The 13,735-nt window shown below is 42.9% G+C and overlaps 1 protein-coding gene across 1 annotated transcript in view; it reads right to left on the minus strand.

Annotated features, from left to right (window-relative positions):
* Positions 1-3,191: 3,191 nt before the first annotated feature.
* The window catches only part of LOC145394190 (acetylcholinesterase-like), a 138,749-nt gene continuing 128,205 nt past the window's right edge, over positions 3,192-13,735 (minus strand). Inside the window, exons 2-3 of the mRNA XM_080268178.1 lie at positions 4,761-4,875; positions 3,192-3,333 (exon numbers count right to left, since the gene is read on the minus strand). Of these exons, the coding sequence (XP_080124304.1) occupies positions 3,238-3,333; positions 4,761-4,875 (211 nt within the window). The 3' untranslated portion in view covers positions 3,192-3,237. The remainder of the gene's footprint in view (positions 3,334-4,760; positions 4,876-13,735) is intronic.

Raw genomic sequence — 13,735 nt, forward strand, 5'->3', positions numbered from 1 at the left:
GAAGGGAAAGACGAGAGGAAGGAGTAGTTGCAAGGAGAGTGGAAAGGTTACAAGAGGATGAGAAAAAGGCAGAGTATAAGAGAGAAGTGGAGGAACGATTGGGCAAATATGAATTGGAGCAGATGGGAGACGTGGAAGGTGTGTGTAAGATATTTACAGAAGAAATATGTGCAGCATGTGATGTGGTGTGTGGAAGGAAGAGAAGACGGAGGGGGGGGTGCAAGGAACAGCGTGGTGGACTGAAGAGGTGAGACAGGCTGTGGCACAAACGAAGAAAGCATACAATGAATGGATGAGAAATAGGGGCGTGGAAGAAGTTGAGAGGCGGAAGAGAGAGTTATATGTAGAAAGAAAGAGAGAGGTGAAAAGATTAGTAAGAGAGAGTAAGAAGAGAGTGGATGAGGAATTTGGAAGGAATTTGAGTGTAAAGTGGAGAGACTGTAAGAAAATGTTCTGGAAAGAGATGAAAAGAGTAAGACAGGGTGGACATGAAGTTAGCAGAGGAGTGAAAGATAAAAATGGTAGATTGCTAGTGGAGAAGGGAGAAAAAGCGAGCAGAAGGAGAGAACACTTTAAGGAATTGTTGAACATAGAGGATGGAAGTAATGCGAGTATAAGTGGCTGGGGAATGGCTGGGAGAAGGAGGGAGATGAGAAGACAGGAAGAAATCAGTAGGATAGAAGTTGTGGAAGCAATGAAGAAAGTTAAATCTGGGAAAGCCCCAGGAATTGATGGAGTGTGTGGTGAAATGCTGAAGCATGGGGGAGAGATAGTAGTAGAATGGATGTGGAAGATGTGCAGATTGGCCTGGGAGGAAGGTAGAGTCCCGGAGGATTGGAAGTCAGGTATAATTATTCCCTTGTACAAAGGAAAAGGGGAAAAAGAAGTGTATGGTAATCATAGGGGCATTTGTCTTCTTAGTATAATAGGAAAAGTGTATGGTAGGATACTTACTGACAGAGTTAGAGAAACAACAGAGAAATTAGTTGGAGAAGAACAGGGAGGCTTTAGGAAGGGAAGAGGTTGTGTAGATCAGGTATTCATTCTTAGATCTTTAGTGGAAAAGTTTCTAGACAAGGGAAAGAAGTTGTATGCGGCTTTCATGGATTTGGAGAAAGCATATGACAGGGTGGATAGACAAGGATTGTGGAAAGTGTTAAGAATATATGGAGTAGATGGGAAGTTGTTGAATGTTGTGAAGAGTATGTACGATGGTGCGAAGGCTGCAGTGCGTGTGGATGGTGAACTAAGTGAATTTTTCCCTTTGAAAGTTGGGTTGAAACAGGGATGTGTTATGTCTCCATGGTTGTTCAATCTGTACATGGATGGGGTAATAAAAGAGGTACAAGGTAGGGTAGTGGATGTTGGAGTGGCCCTGGTGAGAAAGGATAGTGTTTGGAAACTCCCTGTACTGTTGTTTGCAGATGATACTGTGTTGTTGAGTGAGGACGAAGGTTTTGGAGCTGCAAGGCTTGGTGGATGAGTTTGGGAGAGTGTGTAAGAAACGGAATCTAAAGGTGAATGTAGGGAAGAGTAAAGTGATGGTCTTTGAGAGAGGTGAAGTCAGTGAATGTACAGCGAGGTTGGATGATGAGGAATTGGAAAATGTGAGTACGTTTAAGTACTTGGGTAGTGTGATGAGTAAGGATGGAGGTTTGGAGGGTGAAGTGCTTGAAAGGGTACAGCAGGGAAGAAAGGTTGCTGGTTCTTTGAAAGCAGTGATAAGAAACAGGGAAGTGAGCATGGAAGTGAAAAAGTTACTACATGACAGTATTGTGATACCAACTCTAACGTATGGAAGTGAAGCTTGGACGTTGTTGGAAGGACACAAGTCAAGAGTGAGAGCAGTGGAAATGATTTATTTAAGAGGAGCCTGTGGAGTCACATGGAGAGACAGACTGACGAATGAGGATATAAAGGAGCGTTGTGGTGTGGATGTTGATGTGATAGGAAGCGTTATGAGATACACACTGAGGTGGTTTGACCATGAGGAGAGGATGGAGGGTTAAAGACTGACGAAGAGAGTGTATGTGAGTGAGGTGGAGGGGGGAAGAGGGAGGGGGAGGCCGAGGATGAGATGGAGGGATGGGGTGGAGAGGTATATGAGAGAGGGGAGTGTGAGTTGGGAGCAGGGCAGTGAAATGGCGGGGGACAGGGCGACTTGGAAGCGATTTGTTTGTGGCCACCCCAAACGGGATTGAGGCGTCTGACAATAGATAGATAGACATGTGAAAGTGGAAGTGTTGTATTCCCAATGTTTGTGTGTCAAGCTTCGTTTATATCACTGGCTGAACAGGTTGGATGCGAACAGGGCAAGACATCAATGAACATGTTACTAGTACACTCTTGTGTGCCACGTCCTGGTTCGCATCCTAGACTCAAAGGAATATACATCACAAGATGAGTGTGTTACCACTGGATCACCTTTGAAGAGACATTTACAGTTTATTGGTGAGTAGTTTTGGGAGGAAATAAAAATATCATCTCACTGCAGAGCTACGTTCTTTATCGAGCTAATCAGGAATGGGATATGTGGCATTAAATCTAAGTTACATTTCTTCGACCAATGGACACCGGACTCATCAAGCTAACACGCCCTAGTCATAATCAATGTTCTCTGTTGTAAACCTTTTGGTATGTTCCTGTGAAAAATGTTGTCCTTTTCTTCATATCATCCATGTCAGGGGGAAGCCATTTTTGACTTACACATATTTTGAAATGTGCCTAAATAAGTCCAATTAATAATTCCGCATCTAGCATTTCTTCAGTTCATAAATCCTTCAAGAAACCTAATATTACCAAAGTCCTGCTGCTGAAAATGACGACTAGCCAATTATCACATAGTACAAGCACGATTCTTTTAACTTGTATAGAATTTTTACAGCATTACTAGGTCAATATTGATATCAGTAAGGCATAATGACCTGTAGGGAAGAGGTTACATGCAGATGAAGGACACAGGATGTAATGAACGTTTCGACTGTGACTGGTTTTCCAGAAATGACAAACGTTTGATACAAATGAACAAACAGTCTACAAAAATGTTCTCTATACTATGAGCAACAAAAGGCTATTGTATACTAAACATCGTCCGAGGAATGTATGAGCAACAGGAGGCTATTGTATACTAAATATTGCCCATGGAATGTATGTTTTCTGCTGCAGGTAACCATCGCCCAGGGAATTAATGATTTTTCTGCATCAGGGTTATCATCATTATCACACACCACCTACACCTCAAAGTTCCTCCTTGTGACCTCCCTCGACCACCACCTTTTCTGGGGCCATCAGCAGGTTCTCCTTCAGGGGTAGTGTCGACCAGAAGTCCAGTATCTGAGGAAGGCGGTGAAAGCAGGAGAAAGCTATAATTAATGCATGAAAAAAGAAAAAAAATTAAAGTAAAACAGTGATTTAAAACACACACACACACACACACACACACACACACACACACACACACACACATATATATATATATATATATATATATATATATATATATATATATATATATATATATATATATATATATATATATATGAAAAGATAGGACAAATATGCCATTTCCAGTGGAGTTCAATTTGGTAGGAATGGTTTGTTGTTGTAATTGTCAATTAAGTCACACCCAGTTGAGTCAAAATTGGTTGGTCTAGTTGGTCATTGTAATTGAAAGGAATAGTTTGTTGTTGTTATGGTCGATTGTGTAGCATCCAGTTGAGTCCAAATTGGTAGGTATAATTAGCTTATATTGTAGTCGGTCTTAATCTACTACAGAGCCAGGGAGGATCCCGTGAGAACTCTCTGCTCGTTGACGGCCCTGGGACACTGTCGTACCGGTAGCAGTGTCAAATATTTCTCTTGTAAGGCTATGTATGTCTAATTTCAGGTGTTTGAAGGAGTTATGGTGACGATAATACGTTTTCTTTAATGTCTTACGTAATTCTGTTTTGAATAATCCTTGACTTCACACTATTAATTTCTGAACAGTACTGTGACACATTCTCTCACCATAGACACTATCAGATCTCATTCTCTATCTTGTCATATTCCCGCGTCTGGCACTGTTACACTTCACAGTCACCTCACATTTGGATATATCTCACATATATCTCATACTTACACCTACACTGCCATCCTTCACACACACACACACACACACACACACACACACGTCACACAATTATTCAACATGGTCTCTCCCTATCCATAAACTCATCTAGAGATAGAATCACCAAGATACTGAAACCATCATAAACTTAAACGTGATTTATAGGATCAGTTACCAAGTAAGTTGCAGAAGGGTGGTGGCAAGTTGCTCCAGTAAGAGTAATAGTAGTTCCTATCCCTGGCTTATCTGATTGTCCCAGTGGAGACCAAGATGACATTACCCCTTTCCCATGGTCGACAATTTTCCACTTGTGGGTAATATGGTAACTGTGGGACGTTTATATGACCTGGCAGCAATGTTACCGTGTCGAATTAGTGCCATCACGTGAAGGCGTCCCTCTCCTACACCGACAGATACTCAAAAAAAAAAAAAAAAAGATCACAAAGACAAGGGTACGGGACCGCTACCTTTGCTCAATAGGGATATTGAACAAGCTAATACAGTGGTGCGGTCACCTGCCAAATACCTTGCTAAATACACTGGTGTGGTTACCTGCCATACACCTTGCTAAATACACTCGTGCTATCACCTGCCATACACCTTGTTCCCAGACTAACCCCTTAATCTATCCCTCAGGGTGTGTTAATCTTACCTTCTGGAGGCGATAGGGGGCCATGGCAGGCTCAAGATTAAGGTCAAGATGGTGAGGGTCGGATGGGTCAAAGGGGGTCCAGATGAAGCCCAAGGAATCATCTGGGGTTGGGTTCCTATGAGGAAGATATCTGGGGTGAGCAGGATACAGTAGTGTTTTTTTTTTTTTTTTTATCAGTATGGCTGTCTCATTTCCACTCACTACAGTACCTAAACGGAAGGAAAACAAGACCACAACAAACAAGAGGAATAGAAACAAACTAAACATACACTGTTGTTATACACTTAATTTAAAATCTTGCACGTCTAGTGTAATCTTAGGTTACCGATCCATCTTACATTCTCTGTACTGTAACTTAACTTCACTCTGGCGAAAGCAAAGTTCTGTGTAACATACCTAAGCCTCCTGTAAGAAAACCAGGCCCTCAATAATGCAATCTCGACCTCTGTAATATAACCCAGTCCACTTTGATACAATCTGGCCCTCTGTAGCTCAATCTGGCCCTCTGCATTATAACCTGACCCTCTGCCACACAACCTGACCCTCTGTAGCACAACCTGACCCTCTGCAACACAGCCTGGCCCACTGTAGCACAACCTGGCACTGTGCAGCACTACCTGGCCCTCTGCAGCACAACCTGGCCCTCTGTAGCACAACCTGGCCCTCTTAAACATAAACCTGCCTTCAGTAGCACAACGTAGTCCTCCGCAACATAGCCTCCGTAACACAACATAGCCTTCTGTAACACAACATAGGCCTCTGTAAGACAACGTAGTTCTCTGCACCATTACCCAGCCCAGTGTAACATAGTCAACTTTAACAGAGCAGAGGCTATCGTAACTCAATCTAGATCTCTCCAACACAATTTAGGCCTCTGATACACACACTAGGCTTCTGTAACGAAACCTAGGCCCTCTGTGATACAGCCTAGGAATCTGTACAATTATTTAGATCTCTGTGGTACACCGTTGCAATCTATTAAGGTCTCCTTGATACAGCATAGCAATTTGTACAACTATTTAGGTCTCTCTGGTACAACCTAGCAAGCAGAACAACTGTTTAGGTCTCTACTGTAGTGAAACTAAGTTAGGAAGAGATGTAATATAAGTATAACCTAGATGCAAGATAGTTGTAATTTTTTAATTAAGAACAATTTAGTATGTGTGGATAATTATAATCTAGTATAAGTGTATTATAAGTATAACAAAAATGATTTTTGCATCGTGGAGATAAGTTAGAAGTAAACTTCTATGTATAATGTAATTCGCATTAAGTATTACATCAGCCGACCACACTCCCTCCTCCCCTCCATAAAACACGCTGGTAGCGGAGTTTGGCGACCATTTAAATTGGCTTAGTCTTCATAGCCTCTTAATTGAGTAAATTCAAAGATATCTTTCGGTCTCAATCTATTTTGTGATAGAAATGCTAACTGAGAAAGTGCCAGAAGGGGAGAAACAGTCCATAATATTCTATGTAGAGTTAACCTCGACCTACCGATCGTTGTATACTACCACGCTGAGCTAACTGACAAATAGCATCCGAACATCATTACGAAGACTTGGTATTAAGTGATGTAATCATAATCGATACAACTCAAATTTTCCCTATCGTCGCGCAATCTTTGTGAGATACGATACGCTCTAAAGAAGTCAATTCCCAAATGAGTGATACGAGACATACTTGTTTACGTGAAAGCTGTAACCGGAAGTTAACATCCTCGAATGCAATCGGACCATTATCCGAGGTTATATAATGCGATGGCGAGCTGTGACTACTTGACTCAACCACCGCCTTTCGTCTGACCCGCAGGTTAGTGTTAAAGCCTCATAACCTCCCCTTCTATTGTTTTCACATTGAAAGTTATAGAGAATAGAGTGATTAATAATTTGTTCAGCAGCAAAGTTCTTGAGTGACTCAACCACTGCCTTTCGTCTGATCCGCAGATCTTAACATCAAATCGTCGTAATCTGCCAAACGCGTCACCACACTTACATACCATACACTTCCCCCCCTCATTCATTGTGTTAGGCAAAAATCTAAAGAACTGTACCTTAACCTAAGTCAGGGAGTTTTCTGTATTATAAAGTCACAAGGGAAATAATGTAATTGAAGTGTATTTCATTAGTCTAAAATGGTAATCTAATTCTCAGAAGCTGTGAAGTATTAAGTTAGGTCATTTTGGGTCTTACCATTAATTGAACAGAGTGTTATGGTTAAGTCCCACCATTGAAATGAAAGTGTTAATGTTCGAGAGGGGTGCAGGATGGTCTTTATATCTTTTTAATATCGCTCCTCCTCGAGTCCCTCAGTGACCAAGGAGAACGACGTCCAATCATAACTCGTATGGTCTTTCTGTTTCAGGAACAATGTTAACTAGGGAAGTGAGTCTATGGATTTAAGCATTTATCTAATTCTGAGTCTGATTAAAATCAATGCAATACTCTTTAGATTCGGGTTTCCAACTTCTCTTCTTTGATGGCTATGTACGGGACAGCCCGCAAGGCGCACTAAAGGGGTATAACAACTCGAGAACCTAAGCCTACCTAATTTCATGCTAACCCATTCAGTATGAAATCTGATCCTACAGTTTGGACATAAGTCGGGTAATCATTGGTATCTATTTCGAAGTAAGGGGATTAAAACAACCCAGTTGGTTTTTGGGTTTACACTAAAAACAAGCCTGGTAGTTTAATGGCAGCCACGTTGGTAAGTTAAAAGTGTTACGCTCAAGGTCAATACAGTGACGGCTAGCCATAAAGAATATCACGCCACCACATCTCCCATCCTCCATAAATTCTAATACAACCTTGAAATGAACAAGGACAACTAAAACAGGCATAGGAATCTCACCAGTTACTAAATTCCCATTACCAACTGACACCATTATAATCTCAAGTTTAAATTCAGTGTGCATCCGGGTGATTTACACTCCAACACTAAGCGGTGATATAAGAAATTGTTGTAAGAGGAGAGATTGTAGAGATATCAAAGTTTTTGTGGGATCAGAATCATCACAATTCTATAACAATACACTGGGGTTAGCGGTGAGATATTCATTAAAAATACGAGGACAATACACTGGTGTCATATATAAAAATTCATAGCAATACACTGGTGGCAAAAGCAGTGGGATAGTAAATATTCTCCATAACCAAAGTGCACTAGAGGCCCGCCTTATCTTATATGGTTAACAGTCCCAGGTTACATGTTAAAAGCTTCTCCAGTAGGCCATAGCCAGATTCCTCGATCAGTGGAGACCTCGGGTGTAAAACTAAGAGTATATCGAGCCTCTGCAGTAAGGGCAAAAACATTCTTCTTAGATCATCGTATGTGCAGGGTGGAGGATAAATTGATGACTGTAATTATGGGACATGCGGCAAGGCAGGACGCAGAGACTGAAAGTGAATGGGCATAAGCCATATGTGACGAAAGTTTCTCTCATGTAACAAAGCCATATGTGACGAAAGTTTCTCTCATGTAACAAAGTTGTAGTGAGCGCTGATTCCCCCCCCCCCCACCATTGCCGAGGATGGATCCCCTTCCTCTTTTCATTATGAGTAGACACTGCACTGCCAGTTGTAGACCTAAGTCCAAGGAAAGGGAGGATGAGCGGTCATTGAGGGATAGAATAGCGAGAAAGCTAGAAGAGATGGAGCCCCCACTACCCCCTGCCAACCTTTTTCAACCATCACATCCAACCCCTTACTCGTTCACGAGATTGAAGAAGGTTCACACTAAGCCCCGAGATATTACAATCCTGGAACTCCACCAGTTGCAAGGACTCGATGCAATGGCCAGATTAGAAATGGTCATCAAACTCATGGAACAATGTGACCCGAACGATTCCATCTGCATTCAAATCGCTAAGAGTAGGGTCGGTTCGGAGTTAGCCATATTTATATACAACCATCAAAGAAACCATCGAGCAGACTCCTGGTTAACACTTAAACATCTCCTTAGAACAGAATTTGAAACAGAAATTAGCTTCGATCGTGCATGGCAGGAATTGGAGGCAATGAACTATGACTGGGGAGAATCACCCCAGGCTTTCACCCATGGATTCATTTGTCAACATGGAGTAATCAAATCAAAGTTCCCTAATGAGAAATTTCCTAATTGAGACTGACAAATAAAGAAGAAGCTGTGGTGTGGCTTACCTGCCGCTTCACGGGAGAAGCTGGAGGGATTTCTAGATGATGAGTACACATTGCACAAATTTCTTGACCGTATGAAACATGAACGACAGTTACTGGAAGAGAGACAGATCCCTCAAATCAATGCAGTACCGGTGAAGGATAGTGATAACAGGGTAAAAACCAGCGTACGTTCCACCCCCTCCATTCCTGAAGGCCCGACCAGTAATATGAGTATGGTGGAAACTAAGAATGAAATGGAAGAACTGAGAGCCCAAGTGCGGGAAGTGAAAACAAACCTAGAGCACATGAGTAAGAGGCAAACGAGCGATCAGGGGACCCCCCGTCAAAATTATTGTAGTCACTGCCAAGCAACGTCCCACACTCTACAAGAGTGCTGGCAGAAACCCCCAGCCGGTCACTGTATTGACTGTCGCAGACCTGGATGTTGTCAGGAAAACTGCTGGTGCCCCAGAAGGTAAGCAAGAAGCCTTAATCCAGGCTAACTCCAACACGATCATTTCCCAGGACCCTAGTCCGAGAACATGACTAGCCGGTGGTCATACCTCTCCCACCATTAGTATCATTGTCAATGGGAAGGTGGTAGAGGCACTAGTTGATACAGGCAGTAGTTACACGCAAATAAAGGAATCGACTGCCAAGCAGGTAGGAGAGATAAATTCACGGCAAAACCCTCCTCAACTACAAGGAGTCACAGGTGCACCTTTGAGAATTTTAGGATTGCTGTGGACTGAAATTGGGGTTGGTGAAGTAAAAACTCACAAACAATGATTCCCAGGAATACCCGATTCGTAAATCAACGCTGACCTACTCCTTGGGTGTGACGTACTGAGTCAAGCCCCCCTTATTTGGAACGGCAAAAGGAGAGTCATGGAATGGGGAGGCACCTCTTATGAAGTAAATCACAGAAGAACAAAGTCGAAAAAGTTAAGGTGAACCCAGTAGTGGTCACGAATCCATTGCAACTTTTCACAAATCAATCTCCTTACTTAGTCCCTATCAGTCCAAATTTGTGCCCGTCCATGTAAGAGAAGACTCAGGAACTAATTTGACTGTTCACCTGCAAGCCAAATTCAGTCATAACAGTCATCCTATCTAGTCCAAGTAAGTTCAGAAAACACCATTTACCTACCACTCACTAATGCCACTAAGCAGGAAAAGACATATAAGATGGACACAATTGTTGGGTCTTATGAGAATATCGACAACCCTCCCTACAAAATTAACACCACCACCTAAATCCATAATGACTTGCCGCCACAAAATGACCAAGCGAGAGAGAGCGGGACGCGTGAACAAAGATTAATCGAGAGGCAAAAGTGGCAACATCTCAGCAAGACTCAACATAAAGACCTGTCACAGTTAATACTCAGTCATGACCCCCTTTTTATCCTTGACGAGAAGGAGTTAGGATCTATCAGTGGCCCTCCCGTGCATATTAAGTTGGCTGATCCCCAACCCAGTCGTGGACCAATATACCATTACCCCGAACAGGCCAAGCAGATTATTCTGGACATGCTCCAACACACGGAAGATCGGGAGATCATAGAACGATCAACAGCGGCCTGGTTGTCACCTATAGTACTAGTGAATAAACCCGATGGGAGTAAACGGATGTGCTTAGACTACCAACATGTCAACCAACATCTCACCACTGACATCCCCTTCCTCGGTTGGAAGAGTTAGTGGAACAAGTGGCCAGTCATCAATACTATGTCACCCTCAACATGCGAGAAGCTTACTTCCAAATCAAGCTAGTTGAAGAGAGCAGCGACCTAACTACTTTCAGTGATGGAGTTACTTTGTATAGGTTCAGACGGCTCCCATTTGGTCTTAACTGCCCTCCTGCAATCTTTTCCAGGCAGATGGCTTCAGTATTTATGCCACTTCTACAGAAAGGATGGGTCAGAAATTACCTAGATGACTTGATTCTTTGGGCTCATGACTTTCCTACTTTACTAGATTGCCTGAGGCAACTTTCCGAACTACGTACTGAAAATGGCGTAAAACTGAATCTTAGTAAGTGCATGTTTGGTTTTAAAGAGGCTACTTTTCTGGGTCACAAAATCTCATTGGACGGAAGCAAACCTGACCCGAAGAATGTAAAGACGATCACAAAGATGAAAGCACCTACCACAGTGAAAGAAGTACGTTGTTTCCTAGACACGTGTGGTTTCTATAGAAAGCATATCCCCTCCTTTGCTTGAATTGCTGTGCCTCTCACCAACCTAACTAAATCTCGAGTATCGTTTATCTGGACGGACGAATGTCAGAAAGCCTTTGAACATCTAAAGTCTTGTCTCATCAATACCCCTGTCTTGGTTAAAGCTCAGACAGAACAACCATTCATTCTCACCACCGACGCCAGTAACACCCACATTGGCGGAGTCCTGACTCAGATTCAATCAGACAGGACTAACTAACCGGTTGGATGTTTATCTAAAAAGTTGAACCCCTGTGAGGCTCGATATTCAGTGACAGATAAAGAGGCCCTAGCTGTAGTTCATGCGTGTCGTAATTTCCATCATTATCTGTAGGGTGCCCGTTTCACCATTATAACTGACCACCAACCTCTCACTAGTATATTCAAACGGAAGACTAAATCACCTCGAATGAACTGGTGGATACTAGAAATGGGAGAATATAATTGTAACATCCAGTACCTCAAACGTAAGAACAACTTTGTAGCAGCTCAGCTGTCATGCCCAGTTCGAGTAGTAGACCAATCACCTGAAGCCACCTGGCTCAGGTTAGATCAAGAACAAACGAAGGTCCACCAAAGAGACGAACCCGTGTGGGAAGAACTAGTACAATATCTTGAGCGTGGAGCAGTTCCGAACATACGACTGCCCAAGGCTACTTTAGACCAGTTTGCTCTCGTAGATGAAGTTCTTTATATAGTGAGAGAGAAAGCAGATGGAAGCCTGCATTACAGTCTCATAGTCCCTCGTGCGTTAGTTAAACAAGTGCTCCAACGTGCACATGAATTGTCAGGTCATCTCTGGCAAAAGAAAACTGTCAAGAAGGCAGAGGAGTTATACCATTGTTAAAAAGTGCATTACTTGTCAAAGATTCAAAGGGGGAACTGGATTGCAGCAACATTGGAAAGAACTGCCTCCAGTGAATAAGCCATTGGAGAGGACTGGAATAGATCTTACTGATGTGGTTGCTGGAATCCAGGGTTACCGATATATCCTTGCAGTAATAGACCATTACAGTCGCTTTGTTAGGTTCTTCCCCGTAAAGACCAAACACTCTACACACATAGCATACAAACTTTAGCAATACGTGGCACAGTACAGATCACCTCATAGTATTGTCCTGGATAACGGAGGCAAATTCACCAGTAGAGATTTGCAGAAATTCTGCCAGCAACATCAAATCACCTTATATTACACAACCCCTTATCATCCTCAAGGTAAAGGTATCACAGAGAGGTCCTCTCTGCCTTATGTCAAGGACACCCCCTTTATTGGTCCCAACTTCTCCAATAATGTCAGATTGTCATAAATCAGGCTATCCACACCTCAACTGGACAGCAGCCATACTTCTAGTATCCTCCCAAACTAGTGAATGCACGACTTTCCTCGATCGACGGCAAAGAAGACGAGTTGGCCACTGCGCATACTCTCATCAGGGAAACCCACCAGAAGATGGCAAGCCGGTACTGAGACATAGCAAATAGGAGAAGGAAGAATCGGACTGTCAGTGTGAGGAGCTCGGTGTGGGTCAAAAAAGAAACAGTGGTGCTGGGTACATGTTGGAAGATAAATGTGAAGTGGGCTGGTCCCTATCGTGTAATGGAAATGTTGTTGGATGGCAGTGTATATATAGAGAAGAAGGTCTTTACTGTAAAACGAATACAGAGAGCTGCCGGACAGGTGAAACCTTATCATGGTAGTGAGGAGTGGCTGTTGGAACCCCTAGAAATGCCCTTAAGCCTGACCCGGTAGATGAACAATTACCTCCCTGTGAAAGACGGCCTCCTTGCCAACTCATTGAGGAATGTTGATAAATCTGTGAGGGCCAAAGAGTGTAACGGTTTATGGAATGGATAAGGAAGTATGTGTGGGTCGGACTGGCTGACAAATGACTGCGACGAGCTATAGTTTCAGGGAGAGAGAGAGAGAGGTTGAATGGGCTCAGCCCAATTCAGTGGAGATACTGCGAGAGCTCTGCTTGGAGGGGGCAAGGTGCGTCTACCCCTCCCATTACAATTGACATGGCCTAGAGTGTGGTCGCGACTTCAGGACCTGTCAAGCGCTTGTCAATCACTAGGTGGGAGGCTGGAAACGAAAGTATCTAGTGGAAGAAGTGTCAGTGAGACTGAGTGACAGCGAGCGTGAGCGGGAAGTGCCCCTGGGACGATCTTGACAGTGAGAGTACGAGTCCACCCAGCTGGGTGACTAAGCCATTACTCAGGCAGGAAGTTAACTGGGGTGTCTCTTCTCCACTGGATATATTTCTCTTTTTTGTGTAGTGAATTCATTAGTGACATGTTGCAACCCCCTGGGGTACGCATTTTAGTATGTTGACTGACTGGTGCCACTTATTGTGAGGACAGTGTCAAAGTAAGGTGTGTTTGAAAAGGGACTCACTGTTAAGTCAGTAAGTCTGTACTGTCCGCACATGCATCCTTGGAACGTGTATTAGTGCTTGTGTTGAAAAGACTCCGATGGTGAAAATTTGTTTCCCGGAGGAAGGACCCATGTAGTGCCAGTAAGTTAGGTTAAGATGTAATATAAATATAACCTAGATGTAAGATAGTTGTAATTAAGTAATTAAGAACAATTTAGTATAAGTGTGGATAATTATAAT

Source organism: Coenobita brevimanus, chromosome 3, assembly GCF_032717465.1.
Source record: "Coenobita brevimanus isolate Jiangsu-jjx chromosome 3, ASM3271746v2, whole genome shotgun sequence".
Classification (NCBI taxonomy): Eukaryota; Metazoa; Arthropoda; class Malacostraca; order Decapoda; family Coenobitidae; genus Coenobita; species Coenobita brevimanus.